General features: G+C 41.1%; 1 protein-coding gene across 5 annotated transcripts in view; it reads right to left on the reverse strand.

The window, feature by feature from the left end:
* HERC2 (HECT and RLD domain containing E3 ubiquitin protein ligase 2) overlaps nt 1-13,601 on the reverse strand; it is a 234,718-nt gene extending 221,117 nt beyond the window's left edge. For 3 of the 5 annotated variants that reach the window (XM_061431374.1, XM_061431369.1, XM_061431361.1), the window contains exons 1-3: nt 13,258-13,346; nt 12,358-12,460; nt 556-670 (exon numbers count right to left, since the gene is read on the reverse strand). In XM_061431374.1, coding sequence (XP_061287358.1) covers nt 556-670; nt 12,358-12,429 — 187 coding nt within the window. In that variant the 5' untranslated portion in view covers nt 12,430-12,460; nt 13,258-13,346. Of the gene's footprint in view, nt 1-555; nt 671-12,357; nt 12,461-13,257; nt 13,347-13,505 lie in introns of those variants that run through there. The other 2 variants (XM_061431346.1, XM_061431353.1) reach the window with 2 other exon arrangements.
* Between the last annotated feature and the right edge of the window lie 3,220 nt (nt 13,602-16,821).

A 16,821-nucleotide genomic window follows, 5' to 3' on the forward strand; every position in this document is an offset into this window, starting at 1 on the left:
AAGACCCCCTGGAGGAAACAATGGTAACCCATTCCAGTCTTCTCACCTAGAAAATCCCATGGACAGAGGAGAATCCCAGGCTACAGCCCATGGAGTTGCAGAGTCAGACACGACTGAACACGCGTGCGCACACACACACACACACGCACACACACATGCACACACACGCACAGGGTAGTCATGTTGGAAAATTTCAGAATACTATTTCCACTCAACCTCATAAAAACCACAATTTATAGTTAGCCAAAGCAAGGTATATTTCAAAACTTAGAGGAAAAAACAGTAAGTGGAGTTCCCAGAAGCTGCAAATGAGACATCAGAGGAAGGACACCACAGCAGGTGGCTCTGCAATTAAAAGGCCTTCAATTTGAGTAGAAAAACAAAATTCAGGAAGCGCCTAATATTAATTATCATTTAGGCATTTCCAAAGTGAAAGCAAAACTTCAGAGTTATACTCAGCCACACTCCTGTCCATACAGCACATTCTAAAATTTCTATAGAATTCAATTTATAAAGGTCTTCAAAAAATGAAAAATATTAGTTAAAGGCCCTTACCTTTTCTAGGAGGAAGCTCTCCATTTTGTGATAGTTCTGTCCCAGTATATACAATTTCTCCATCTTTAACCATTTCATTCCACAGACCACAGAGTCCATCTCTTGTGAATGCAAGCTAGTAATGACAAAAAAAATAAATTCAGAGTGATCATACTCACAATGCAATTTTTAAAGAATAATGTGAAAAAAAAATCTCACTTATTATTCAGTCATTCAGCATTTAATGAAAACTGTCCCAAGGTACACAGTTAAGTGAACAAGGTACCATGCACAATATTTTACATACTAAGTTTTACTTAAGATACAAGATAAAAGACACATGTGGGCACATGCTCTGGAAAGATAAGCCAGTCACAAATAATGTGATCACTTATAGGAAGGGGAACATGGGTAGAAGGCAGGAGAGGTGAATGAAAGCAAGATTTTGAGTTTACCTTACATGCAAGTTAACCCGTTTATTAAGAAAACTACACTTCACCCTTGAATAACCTGGAGGTTAATCCAAATATAACTTTGATAGTGAGCCAGGAATACTTAGGTTTGCACCAAAAAAGCTGCTCAAAGCCTGATAGGAACTCCTCCACAGGCCAAACTGAGAATAATTTTGAACAGCAAAATATATAACAACTATATTAGACTGAAATAGTAAATAAAAACATGAGTCCATACTGATATTCAAAGACAAAATAACATTCTCACAAAAAGTGCTCTTGGCTGTCCACATTTGGGAGTCAGAAAAGGTTTCCCAGAGCAAGCAGTCATTGACCAAGGGTCGGGGCACAGTGAACACCCACAGAAAGCATTCATTCTGAAAGCTGCAGGTACAGTAGAAACCCTCTTCTCAGACAGACAATACACTTTACACTAAAACAAACACATCTGTTTGCCCACCTTTCAATGGAAGGCCAGGGCCTTTTCTTGGCTCACAAGTCCACTAGCTTGTTCCTTGCCATCAGTCCCGCATACACCACTCTCATGAAGCACTCACTATTTCCAGACTCACCAAGAACTGAAGGGCACTTTGTGAACAATCTTAGTACACAATTCTTCTACAAGACATCTCCCCCAATCCTTATCAATTCTCTCTTTCCTAACCTGCACAAGTAATTTTTTCAGCATCTCAGTTTTACCCAAGCAATGTGTAGTAGGCAAATCTAAGATGCCCTAAAGATTCTTACCCCCTGGCACACACACACCCTGGGTAATCCTCTCTCTGAGTTTAGGCAGGACCTCCGAACACAGGAGAGGGCATCACAACTGGACTAGGTTTTGTTTCTTTCTGTGGCAAAGGTGAAGGAATTTCCCATATACAATTAAGGTCTCACATCAGCTAATATCTAGTCAATCAAAAGGAAAATTATCCTAGGGTCATGTGAGGTAAAAGCCCTTAAGAGAATGGGACCCTCCAGAAGAGACGCTCTCCACAGCCACTGCCATGAGCTGCCTATGGAGAGGGGTGTCTCCTAGGAGGCCACAACTCAGTCCCACAGTCCCACAAACTGAACTCCACCGACAAGGACACCAATAAAACCCTAGATGAGAATGCAAACTGGTCAGCACCCTGACTGCAGCCTGTGAGTCCTAAAGCAGAAGACCCAGCTAAGCCATGGTCAGACTCCTGATCCACAGAGAAAAGGAGCAGAGAGTACACTGAGTTGTTTTAACTGAACATTTTCTGGTCAGTGACTTGTTACACAGCAATAGAAAACCAAATTGACAACCGACTTAGTTCTCATAGAAGCAACAACTTTCTCTCAGCACTCATATTTGTTCACATCACTGAATGAGACAACTGCCATAAACATGCTTAAGACCAAAATACACGACTGCTGGCAAAAGTATCAACTAGCAGAGGGGGAAGTAAATACTTCCTAAAAAGTGAGCCACAAACATTCAGGACCCCTGCTGTTTTAACACATGATGGAAAGGTCTGGCTCACCTGCTGACCTGGATAAGAGGAGGGACCTAAGACCTCTCCCTGGGCTCAGTCCAGGCCCACGTGGCCACACAGGCTGGGAATCAAACAATAACCAGACTAAACAGCCCCACGTGTGCTGCACTTGAGCAGTTACCTGCCACCTTTGGGGGCTCCAGGAAATAAATGACCACACATCCAGTCGTAACTCAGTGTCAGAGCAGTGGACCAGGACAGAGGAAGAAACCAAACACAGAGAAAACAGGATGAGAGCTTAAGTCAAGACAAAAAAGAGTATTTAAGACATTTCAGATCAAATGGGACAGATCAGATGTGAAAAACAAGGTAGAGAACAGACAAAATGACAGAATTTGCTCAGTTTTAACCACTGATACTTGCACCAACTACTGAACATAAACATGGAGATCCTCTCCCCGTGCACACACATACACATACACACAATACACATACACTGCAAACACAAATTCCGATCTTAGCAGAGGGTTCAGGGCTAGAGATTCAAACCTGGAAGGCATCAGCAAATGGGCTGCAGACCTGGAGAAGATGCCCACACCCAAGGAGGGAGGGTCCTCAGCCCTGACGGCCCACTAGGATTACCCCAGGGTGGCTGGGGATGATACAATTATTAAAGAACAGGCCGAGGAAGCCCCATTTACATGAAGACAAGAATCATCACTATCGTCCTTTCTTTCTCTCATCACTTTAGTAGTGTTGGGAAGGATGGGGGTAGGGCAGAAGCTGTGTGGAAGGTAGAAACTGGGTATCTGGAGGGATACCCACTGTAAAAGCCTCCTAGGAGCCGGGGACATGAACTCAAGTAACCACCACGCAAACTACATGATTCAGGCATCTGAAAGGATTCAAGGAAGGAGGGAACATTGCTAAGGTAACAAAGCAAGCTTCCCTGGAGGAAGCCTTGAAAGAGTTGGACTGTGAAAGGCAGAGATGAAGTCCCTGGGAGAGCATTCCAAGGCACTGGAGGAAAGCACAGGATCCCAAGGAGAAAGAAACTGGGAAACAATCATGGCACTGGAAAAAGAGCATGCACAAGCAATACAATTCACTTAAATTTGTCAGTTTAAGAGTATTTGTACAACAGTCTACAAATAGCTTGTTTTGGGGCTTCCCTGTTGGCTCCGTGGTAAAGAATCCCTACATGGGAGACATGGGTTTAATTCCTGACCCAGGAAGACCCTACATCATGCGGAGCAACTAAGCCCATGCACCGCAACTACTGAGCTCGTGCTCTAGAGCCCAGAAGCAGCAACTACCGAGTGCATCGACAGCCCGTGCTCCAAAACAGAAGCCACCACCACGAGACGCCCAAACACCCCAACCAGAGAGTAAACCCCACCTGCCACAACTGGAGAGAAGCCCGAGAGCAGTGAAGATCCAGCACAACCAAAAATAAATTTTTAAAAAATCCTGACCTTATTAGTAGCTAATTTACAAAAACATTCCCAATGGCTAACAATACAGTTCTTAAATTTTAACTTTTTTCATACAGAATCCAGATATCTCTAATTAGTAGTATTCATTCTGAGGGTCCTTTACCAATTTGCTCTTATATTCTTACCTCATACCTCTAAAATGACATAACAGGTAAAGGCATTTTCATCCTGAAAAGAAGCCAACAAGGCAGGGGGTAGTAACAGGGCCAACTGTGAGAGACAGTAACTAAAACTTAGCAGTTCAATTACCTGACCAAGGTCACCAAGATCACCAAGGTCATCAGTTTGGGGGAAGAAGCCAAACTCTCCAGCTTGTTTTCTTCTCATCAACATGAACCAACAGGTGCAGTAAGGAGGCCTGGGGGAGCCACTGAAGGGGCCACAATATTTGAAAACCAAACAGAATCGGGCAAGAGGTCTTTTAAGGTATCTATTAACATGATCACTCAGAACTGTGTAATTATGCAATATAATTCAAAATAGAATGTGCCCAATGAAATGGCATTAACTTATAGTTTAGATATTTATTTTTTCTATCTTTAAAATATTTTTGAAATGTGATCTGTTCAAATATTTGCAGATGACTATAAAGATATCTAGCTTTTTTCTTAGCTGTGCAGAAAAATACCTTCTAAACACCTGTTGAACACAGGATAACCTATCAATCCCAAACAAATTTAAGAATGACAAATTCTAGAAAGAAAGAAATTCTGGGAAAGTCACAAGAAAACATAAAGTACATCAGTTTGAAGATATCCAAGCAGCAAGGAAGAACAAACCTAAGACCCAAGAGAGAACAGCCCAAGGCGCTGAAGACTGCCTCCTGAGGCACATGCCAACTCTGCAAGTAGAGCTGAGACCAAGCAGACCTCAGTGGAGCTGCTGAGAAAGGACGGAGCCCTGGTCCTCACAGGGGAGAAGCCTGGTAAACACGCCATACCTTGAACAGAACCTCCAAGGGCCACATACACAGAAGCACAGGTAAAGTGCAAGCAGACTGACAGGAGCCCAGCTCTGAATCATCACAGCTCCATATTGCTCTGCAGTAACCTGGAGTCACTAGTGTTACTAGCTTGACAGATTCTCTCTGGAGAAGAGATTATCCAGGGCCTCAAATGACCACAACAATTTTTCACATACAATACCTAGAACTCAAAAATAATAATAAGATAAGACTACTGCTACTGCTGCTGCTGCTGCTGCTAAGTCACTTCAGTCGTGTTTGACCCTGTGCAACCCCATAGACAGCAGCCCACCAGGCTCTGCCGTCCCTGGGATTCTCCAGGCAAGAACACTGGAGTGGGTTGCCATTTCCTTCTCCGATGCATGAAAGTGAAAAGTGAAAGTAAAGTCGCTCAGTCACACCCGACTCTTAGCAACCCCATGGACTGCAGCCTACCAGGCTCCTCCATCCACGGGGTTTACCAGGCAAGAGTACTGGAGTGGGGTGCCACGGCCTTCTCTGAAGATAAGACTACATAACTAAAAAAATGGAAAAAAATAAATAAATAAAAATGGAAGTCAGCATAAACAAATCAAGAGTAGATCAAGAAAACAGAAACAGAGACATAGCCTTTCCCTAAAAAGGAAAGCCTAAGTAATGGACTAAAGCAGTGACACTTTCTCTGGAAGGTACCAGCCCAGGGCAGTGAGGGGACATAGCAAGTTACTACACAAGTCAGCAAATTAAGGCCCAGCTAAGAGGCCAAATCTAGCTTACAATCCGATTTTATGATTCTTAGCCCTCAAGCTAAGAGGGGTTTTACATGTCTCAGTGGTTGAAACAATCAAGAGAAGAAAAATATATTTCATGACACATGAAAATTATGACATTCAAATTTCAGTATCCATAAAGTTTCTGGGCCTACCACCACACACTTGTTTCACATACTATCTGTATCTACTTTCACATGACAACGGCAGAGATGAGCGGTTGTTACAGACAACCTATGGCCCATAGAAATATTCACGATCTGGGCCTTTAGAGAAAAGTTTGCTGACTCCTGTTTTACCACACTAGTCCCCACTCCAAGATGTGCTGCAGGCACTTTCACTAGGCAGTGGGGCTCTTAACCAAAGTGCAAGAAGAAACCACAGAACCATCCAAAGAGGGGAAAAAAGGGGGGAGAGGGAGATTAAAATAGCCAGTTCCCTTACCTCTCTTTACCAAGTGGTGCATGTTCACCTCATGGAAAATGAGCTTCTGCTCTCCCCCACTTTCCAGACTTTGTCACCTACCACTCCATGGCAGGTGGCTGGGAAGCCACAACCTACGCCTTGTTGTGTGACATTACATCTAAGAGCAGGAATAGAAGGGTGGCCCACAGGCATGCTGGGGTATCAATCCAGAGGGAAAGGAAGATGCAGTGGAGGAATCAAAAAAGGCTGCACAAGGTTTGATGCGTCCAAGCAATTAAAAGATCATGTTAACAATCTCAACAAAGAACTAGAAACTACAGAAAAGTCCCTAATGTGGCAGTTAAGCAAACTGCCAAAACACTTCAAACTCAACATTACAACAGATGCATTTTAAGGTTTTCCTGGTGGTCCAGTGGTTAAGAATCCACCTGCCAATGCATGGGACATGGGTTCAATCAGTTCGATCTCTGCTCAGGAAAGATCCCATGTGCCACGAAGCAACTAAGTCCACGTGCCACAACTACTGAGCCCGTGCTCTGGAGTCCGAGAGCCACAACCACTGAGCCCGCGTGACTAGAGCCTGTGCTCTGCAACAAGTGAAGTCACCAAAATGAGAAGCCCGTGCACTGCAACCAAGAGCAGCCCCTGCTTGCTGCAACTAGAGAAGGCATGTGCACAGCAACCAGGAACCAGACTTGTCAAAAAATAAGTAAATCTTTTAAATAGATGCATTTTACTAAATATAATTAATTACACCTCAATAAAATGCAGTCATACGAAAATGTGGAAATTCTAAAACAAAAAATACAAATCTAAAATTAAAATGTCAATAAATGAGATCAGATTGGGAAGGCCTGTTCTCCCACCTGTGAAGAATTAACTTCTTTAGTAATTACATCTCTGGTAGAAAGCCAGACCGAATATATCAAACAACTGTTTTCCAACACTGGGCAAAAGATCCAGTGTGATCTGTGATTCCCATGAAGGGCAATAATGAAGTAAGAGTCCAAGCTTAATGCCTAGAAGCAGCTTCCAGACTGTAGCACAGGAAAGAGGAACCCAAATAGAACCCAGAAGTCTTGCTGAAAGGAGGAGCAGATTGCCTGTAAGCAGGTCAAAATGACAAGAATATAGGAGAGGAAGTTGGCTGCAGAGAGAACAATCTCTGGAGCTGGACAGAGGGGCCCCCTTGAGACTCTAGCTGGGTATTGATCTGGGTACAGGTTGAGAACACTACCAAGAATAGGCAAAGCAGCACTAAAAAAGAGCAGGCAGAACCCCAATCAATATTCACAGTCTAGGAAAAGCCTGTTTCCACCAACCAGAACAGAAAGACCTCCCAACACACCAAGCATCAGACAGAGTCCTAAGAAGGACACTGCCTTAATGAGGCAGATAAATAGCCCAAGGTTAAAGGCTGTGCTAGATCAGCCCAAACAAACTTTAGGCTCAATCTTTGAAAAGACCAAACTGATTCCAAGTAACTTACAAGCATGTCAGACAAAACTACAGCTCTTCAAGAGAATAAAACAAAATCTAGCACAGAATAACATATTTATTTACAAACTGCTGCTTCAGTCGTGTCTGACTCTGTGCGACCCCACAGACAGCAGCCCAACAGGCTCCTCTGTCCCTGGGATTCTCCAGCCAAGAATACTGGAGTGGGCTGCCATTTCCTTCTCCAATGTATGAAAGTGAAAAGTGAAAGTGAAGTCACTCAGTCATGTCTGACTCTTAGCGACATTCAATAAAAAAATTAACAAGCATGCCAACATATCCTATAACCAGAGCAATAAATCAACAGAAATGATGAAATCAATCAAAATAAACAGAAACAATAGGGGTGATGGAATTAGCAGACAAGAATGTTAAAAGCTCCACTATAGAGATGTATCATATATTGACAGAGAAAAATACGAACATGATAACAAGTAAAATGGAAGATAGCAATCAGGACTGGAATGGAACCTCTAGAGATGAAAAATAGAGGATCTAAAGTAAAAACTTCAATGCACAGGATTAACTAGACACTGTAGAACAGTTCTACTCTAATCCACTATGTCTAAGCATACAACTGTTACATGCTATGTTCCATCCTTTATAAAATTCATTTACTCTGGGTCCTATCCGTAACTATAGGTCTGACACCAACCACCAGTCTTTATGTTAATCTACAGTCATTCAGTCATCTAAACATCTTTAGTCTCTATTCACTTCCTCAGGAAGGACTCATGGAAACAATATTTTCTGAGCTCCTACTCATTGATTTTCTTTTCTTGGGTGCCTTAAATATGTTACTCAGCTTTCTTCCAACATAAGGCCTGTTGTCACGTCTGATAATAAACTCATTTTCTTTCCTTTATAATTATTATTAGTCTTTTCCAAGACCCAAAGCTACAAGAAAAAGACTAAATATATAAATCTGACAAAATAATCCAAAATACAGAAAAGATACAAATAACCAAAGTGAAGTCGCTCAGTCGTGTCCAACTCTTTGCGACCCCATGAACTGCAGCCTCCGAAACTCATGAATGAAAAAATGAGGAATGCTACCAATTCTACAGAACGAAAATAAATACAAAAAGTCATTATGAAAATCAAGTAAGTTACCTTTCAATCAAGCAAATACCTTGTATTTACAGCATTCTTTTTTGAATTTGGCCAAGCCATATGGCATGTGGGATCTTAGTTCCCCAACCAGGGATCAAACCTGTGACCTCTGCATTGGAAGCACAGTCTTAACTAGAGCACTAGGGAAGTCCCTACAACATTCTTTTATTTCTACATTATCATCTGTCAACTGAAAAACGTGAGATTAGAAATTACCAAGATGTTCATGTTTACATTTTTTAATCTACTAGTATTTCCAAGCATAAAGTGACAAGTTTAATTTTAAAAGCTAATTTTTATGCTGAATCATTTTAAATTGATGATTAGAAGAAAAGAAAAGTTTAATCTGAGTTGAATTACTGATATACTTAACAAATTTGATGGGCCTCAAAAGCATTATACCAAATGAACAAACCTAATTTCACAAGGTCACATACCACATGACATTCTCAAAATGACAAAATTATGGAGATGGAGAACAAATCAGTGCTTGCCAGGGGTCAGAGATGGTAGAGGAAGTGTGAATACAGAGGGACAGCAGGAGGGAGATGTTTGTAGTGATGGAACACTTCTGGATCTCAATTTTAATGGTTACATAAATAGACACGTACGATAAAATGGCATAGAACTAGGCACACATTACACCAATGTCAGTTTCCCGGTTTTAACACTGTACCTAAGACTGCAACACTGAGGGAGTCTGGGAGAAGAGTATACAGTGACCTCTGTACTTCATTTGCAACTTTCTGTGAGTCTATTAATATTTCAAAATAAAAAGTTTTAAAAAATTGCCTCACACATATCTAATTTCATGTTTCACCTCAAAGAACCCAAAAACAGAAACTGGAGGAGATTCATTTGAGTACAGTTTATGCAAAAAAGAGCAGGATAATGCCATTCCTGACCCCATGCTCCAAGACACACCTTTAACCTTACATCAAGACTAGCAAATAAGTGTGCACATATCTTTCAAAAATAAAATGTTTTTAAGGGATTATGTACTATTTTTACAGTTCTTTCCCTTAATTGACTTTTTGGTTCACCAAAAAAACTACCAATCACAAAAGATAGGATTTTACTGTAAATACAAAAATGGTAATGGCATTGATTGATGTAACAAATGTAACAAACACTTCTGAGCTCTCTATTTTGTTGCGTCCTCAAGAGAATTGTGAAGGAAAATATGACAAATAACGGAACTCCACACAACAACCAGGAAAGAGAACTGAAGAAACAAGAAGCATTATATGTGTAAAAACCAGATATGTGCCTGCCATATAATGGGCACTCCATTAGAGGCAACCGGTTGCAAGGCTTGAGGCATCTAAATATCTCTGATGCAGAAAGTCTAGGATTAGTGTCTATATCCTCCATAATATATACATATTAAAATTTTTCAGTCTCCAAAAACTTTTCCTTTCAAAAATCACTAAAAACCTCAAGGGCATTTCAAATAAAAATAGCCAAAGAAAATGTATTTGCTAAACCTTATGACTAAGAAACACATTTCTACCCCACATACTGTTCATTAACCTGGTATCAATCCTGTTCCCGATACAAAAGCCTACCTAAGGAATGGGACACTTCTCACTCCAGGTGGAAGAGACATCCCCAACTAGATAAGGGTAAAACCTGTCAGCATAAGGCCTGCATCTTATAGGCCTGTCAGCAATAGACAGCATTTGTCTTCAGGAAGGATTCCAAAGAGTAAACTACGTCTAAGTTACTCCTTCAGTTCAGTCGCTTAGTCGTGTCCAACTCTTTGCGACCCCATGAACTGCGCAGCACGCCAGGCCTCCCTGACCATCACCAACTCCCAGAGTCTACCCAAACCTATGTCCATCGAGTCAGTGATGCCACCCAACCATCTCATCCTCTGTCGTCCCTTTTCCTCCTGCCCTCAATCTTTCCCAGCATCAGTCTTTTCAAATTCCTTAGGGTAAAACAAGATTCACTCCTCACACTTAGTAAGCAACACTGGAAAAACTGTATAAAACCAAGGTCAGCAATCACTTTTTTCACACTATTTTCACATTTTTCTCACAGCTTCAGTAACCATACCACATTTTGCCTCTGATTCACAATCCAAAACCTAAGTCTTGTCACTTATTCCTAGAAGTTTGGAAGACTTTTGTATAGTACTCAAATGTCTAAGAAGCACCAAACACTTTATATTACACTAAATAAATCAAAAGTTAAATGGTAAGCACTTGAAGGTATAAGTGGTATTTTTTTTTAACTCATCATAGGCACTCAACTCAACATTAAACTCATTTTAGATCAACATGCTAAAATTCATATTAAGCAGTTACTTGATTATGATTGCTAACAAAATAGAAACTTCATCAGGTAAAGTTCTTTACTTCAATTAAATTTTATATAAAGATAATTCTTAAAGTGGGTTTGTCTGGATGTCATCAATAAAAAATTATCTATCTCTCACCTCCCCCAATCCTGCTGGGGAAAAAAAGTTACTACTATGCCAATTCTTAACCCAATTCTTCTTGATTTTCTTATCTAACATTATGCCATTAATAACAATTTCATCATCCACAACACAGTTCTTAACATTTATTTAGCTCTGCCACCAACTAATACTCAATACTTAAAAAAAAATTTAGGGACCTCCTTGGGGGTCCAGTGTCTAAGACTCTGCACTGCCAATGCAGGGGGCCGCAGTTTGATCCCTGGTCAGAGAACTAGATCCCACATGTTGGAACAAAAGAATTAACATGCTGCAACTAAAAGTCCCACATACCACAACTAAGACCTAGGGCAGTCAAATAAATAATCAATATTATAAATAAATAAATATTTTTTAAAAAGAGGGGTAATAATGCTTCACTTCAAGTGTCTAAGATCAACTGCTTACAGAATACATGACTTGCATCATACAGTTCAGAAGACTGTATTTAAACAAAGTTAAGATTACTTGAGAAATACTTTAAATAGTTAACCTCAAGGAAGAGGGAAAGAACACACACTGCAAAATTATTTCAGCGATTTCTGAGGGCAATAGCAAGTTACAAAAGCAGTTTTTCCATTTGCAAACAAAACTAATGGGATAAAAAATAGACTACAGAAACATTACTGTTACTGTTTATTGATCATTTCTCAGCAAGTTTGCAATTACCTTAAAAAATAATATTAGAAAATCTATGGTTAACATTTTGTTTTCACACGCTCTTGATACAAAAATCTAAGTACTCCTCTTAAGAACAGTGACAAATAAAAACAAACAGCTCAACTGAATTCATCTCTCCAGAAACACAAACACAGAATGCCATAAAAATGAGTTGAGTTGCTGCAGGACACAATAAATTACTGTATGTCACTTTTCTCCACATAATTAACTGAACATCTCAAAAAGTATCACTAATCTGTCACCAAGGTATGGCTAAGAATGATACAGACCTTGTGAAAAAAAGAAAAAAATGTTTGCATAACTTTTATCTCGTTTCTTGCATTTATAAATAACTGTAATTAAAATGTAGATACACTCTATGAAAACAATAACAAGTACATTTTGAGTTACAGAAAATAAACCTGCTTCTCTAATATGACAAGATCAGATCTGCATGCCCTTATATAACCTTGGAAAGGGTTAACCAGAAATATAACTCTGCAGGTAGGAAGACAAGAGAAAAAAGGCTGTCAAAACCCCACCTGTATATCTGTTTTCAACCATTTGGAGTCAAGTCGAGCCTGAGCAGCCAAACAAAAAGAATCAGAAGGCATCTTTCCCCTGCTTTCCTCCCAGTCGTGAAACCTGCAAGCAAGGAATATTACTCAGCCATAAAAAGAACAAAACAATGCCATTTGCAGCAACATAGATGGACCTAGAGATTCTGATACTGAGTGAAGTCAGAGGAAGACAAATATCATATATTGCTTATATGTGTAATCTTAAAGCTACAAATGAACTTATCTACAGAACCGAAATAGAGTTATAGGTATTGAAAATAAACTTATGGGGGGCAGGGGTGATAAACTGGGAGATTGGGATTGAGTAGTACACATAAAATAGACAATTAATAAGGACCTAATGTAAAGCACAGGGAACTCTACTCAACTGTAATGGCCTGTATGTGAAAAGAATCTAAAAATAGACTGCACATGTGTATATGCCTAACTGATTCACTTTGTGTAGACCTGAAACGAACACAAACACCACCGTAAATCAATTACACCCCACTAAAAATTTTTTTAAAACCTGCAATATTGAAGACCTAAACCTCTTCAGAATTTTACAAAGTCCCTCCCGCAAGGTTTAATGCAGCAAAAAGAACAGAAATGGAGAAGGGGAGCACTAGGGAGAGGGGAGTCAGAGGAGGAGGGAGAAAGACAGAGGGAGGGAGGAAAAAGCCTACTTCGAGTCCAGGTAAGAGACTCACAGACAGGGTTCGCCCGCGTCTATACTACATGGGCGAGACCTTGAGAATGGACGGTCACAGAGACCAAATCACAATGTCATTTCCTTCCCTTAAATCCAAAAGGTTAACACACAAACTGCAGGAACCCCACGCCTCCACGACAAATGACACCAGCATGCATTATCCGCTTTACCTCAGAGCAGCAACTGGTGAGTGAAATAAATTAATCAAAATTCACGTCTGCAGAAAAATCCAAAACAATAATCACTTGGAAATGAAAAGACAGCCTGAGACGCGCGCCGAAGGCGGTCAGCGCAGGCCCGGGCCCAGCGGCTGTGCCAACGCCCGCCGTGGCCCGGCTTGGCCCGGCCCCGGCCCGCACCGCCCCAGCGGCCGGCCGCCCTCGCCGCACCCCCGCCACCCGGAGTACGAAGACCGTACGGCACAGGCCCCCAGCCGCTTAGCTCCAGCTCGTGCTAACACAGACCAGCCGCCACTGGCTCCGCCGGTGCTCGCAATCCCGGCGTCTCTTGCGGCCGGAGAGGCGGGTCGACGCGGGGCTAAGGCCCACGATGCTCAGCCAATTGCATTGAGGCGTCGCCGCGGGCCCAGCCAATGGGAAAGAGGAACCTCCTCGCCCCTCCTCCCGATTCTCCAATTTTCTTCTATCCTGCTCGTCTTCTTCCTTAAGCTCACCCCTCTGCGGTCAGGGCCAACCGAAGACGCCGAGAGGCGGGATTTCCGCCGAATGCACGCACACACGCACGCGCTCCTGACCCGGATTTCGCACTGCGCTCTCAGAAAGCCGTCAAGTGTGGTGGGCGTCTAAGACACCGGACTAGTACAGGGACGTGCGGCCTGGACGGGCGCTGGGGCTAAAAATGAGATTGGGGTCTGCAAGAGCCTCTTTCTGCCTGTTGCACTGAGTGCTGCTGAAACCCTGGGCAGAATACGTGGAGCAGCTGGTGGCAGGGGAATCGGAAAAGGAAGTGAGAGCTTTTAGGTCCACAACCAGCAGCCGAAAAACTAATTCTTAAGAAGTGCAAAACAAATTTATGTAAAGTATGTTATCAGATCATAATGTACTTAAGTACAAATCATTAAAAGATACATGCCATGTGATAAACCATAATGGAAAAGAATGTGAAAAAGAATGCGTATATATATATATAACTCAGTCCCTTTACTGTACAGCAGGAGACGCAGGAAACGGAATTTCAATTTCTGGATGGGGAAGATACCCTGGAGGAGGAAATGGCAACCCACTCCAGTATTCTTGCGGGGAAAATCCCATGGACAAGAGAAGCCTGATGGGCTAGAACTACTGAGACTACACCACAAAGCTCAGATACTCACAGACGCAATCCAAAGTTACAGTGCCTTGATGCTGAGATGCTGAATTTAGTTCCCAGGGAAGGAACTCTATAGTGCCATTTGCTACTTGGGGTGCAGTCTACCTCTGTAGCAGCTCACAAGCAAAACAAATGCTGAACGCTATTTTCACTCTGCCTGTTTTTCATAAAAGCAAAAATTCTCTGGGATTTCTTTTGGTTAGCGAAAACGGGTAGTAATATAGGGCTTTTCATAAAAGTAACGTGGAGTAAAATAAACTTATGAAAAGGGGTTCCCTCTACCTGAAACAATTGTATACATACAAATTTGACCATTTATATGAAATGGGTTAATTCCATGAAAGTTGTACACTCAAAAAGAAATTGATAACCTGAACAGGACTATACCTATTAAATTGAATTCACAGTTAAAAAATCTTCCAAAAAAGAAACCTCCAGGACCAAATTATTTCATTGGTGGATTCTGGTTCTACTAAATATTTAATAAAGAAGTAACACAAGCTCTTCCAAAAAATTGAAGAGTAGTAAACATTTTCATTATATAAGCCTAATATTATCCTAATAACAAAACCAGAAAAAGGCATTACAAGAAAACTCAAAAGACCAATATGCAAACATATTACTAGATGCAAAAAAAATTTTAGACAACTTTTTGCAAATGGATTCCACCAACATACAGAAAGAATAACACAGCCTAAGTGGAGTAATTCACCATGAGATGATCTCAACAGCAAAAAAAAAAAATGCTTTTGACAAAATCCAACATTTCATTATAAAAACTCAGCAACATAGAAAGAGAGCTCCACCTGATAATGAACACTTATGAAAACCTGCATGCAAGCCAAAACAGTCTTGTAAAAGAACAAAGGTGGAGGACTCACACCATCTGATATGAAAACCTACTACAAAACTATATAAACAAAACTTTTAATACTTCCAAAAGGATAAAAATATACATCAATGGATTAGAATACAGAATAAACATTCATAATCTGGTCAGTTGATTTCTGACAAGACTACTCAGTAATGAAAGGACAGCCTTTTCTATAAATGATTCTGGGAAAACTGAATATCCACATGCAAAAGAATGAAGTTGGACCCTTGCCTTATATATTCCATATATAAAAATTAACTCAAAATTAATCAAATCTAAAAGTAAGAACTAGAAATATAAAACTCTTAGAAAAACACATGGGAGAAAACGTCACCTTCATGACATTGAATTTAGCAATGATTTCTTAGACAATGACACCAAAAGCACAAGCAACAACAGCAACAAATAGACAAGTTGAATAAACTTAAAGCTTTGCTTATCCCTAATGTTATTTAGGTTCCTACTTCTCATCCTTTTCCCCCACCTAAACCCTTTGGAACTTATAGACTATCATCCACAACATCTTCAATTGATTTTTTAATATTCTCCTCATGTTACTATTCTAATGAAAAATTTGTTGTCCCCTGTAGAAAAAATCAGTCACTTTTTATTCTTGCACATATGTACATCTTAGGGCATGAAGTTGTTCCTGTCACTTTTAAACTGTTTTTCCTTCTGCTTCACTTAAGAAAACAAAACCCAAACTTCTTTGAAAGTGAAAGTTACTCAGGCATGTCCGACTCTCTGCAACTCCATGGACTTTACAGTCCGTGGAATTCTTCAGGCCAGGGGATCTTCCCAACCCAGGTCTCCTGCATTGCAGGCAGATTCTTTACCAGCTGAGCCACAAGGAAAGCCCAAGAATACTGGAGTGGGTAGCCTATCCCTTCTCCCGGGGATCTTCCTCACTCAGGAATCAAACCAGGGTCTCCAGCATTGCAGGTGGATTCTTTACAAACTGAGCCATAAGGGAAGCCCTTACTATAAGACTATACTATCGTCTGCTTCTGATTGCAATAATCCACACTCCTTTTCATCACCTCTCATGTTCGCTGAAGAACAGGAATCACTCATCCAGTTCCCTAACCTCTCAGGACCACCCTTTCTTCCTGCTCCACCTGAGCCATTAACCACCCTGATCAGTTCCATTCACCAAATCTCCTTGAACATCACAACTGTGGGCCTCTGACTCTTTGATCACCACATCTTATCTTTCTAGTTCACTTCCTCTAGTAACTATGCCAACAATCTTCAACCCCTTTAGGAGTCCTGAGTCACAGTCTCACTTTTTTTTTTTTTTTTTTGCCAAGTTAAATTTTGCAGCCCAGAATATCACTTGCCCATAATCTCTAACCACTTGCACCCCTCTCCCTCCATTGTACTTCCGTGGGAAACCTCAGCACTGGATGACTCTGCTCCACTCACTTGGAATGTGGCTGAATTCCTGAGGTACACTACCGAGTATCCACTCAATAGTTCTTTCCATTCGCCTGGTGCTCCTGGTACCCAGAATACAATAGGCCTGAGGATG

This window comes from Bos javanicus, chromosome 2 (genome assembly GCF_032452875.1).
Source record: "Bos javanicus breed banteng chromosome 2, ARS-OSU_banteng_1.0, whole genome shotgun sequence".
Classification (NCBI taxonomy): Eukaryota; Metazoa; Chordata; class Mammalia; order Artiodactyla; family Bovidae; genus Bos; species Bos javanicus.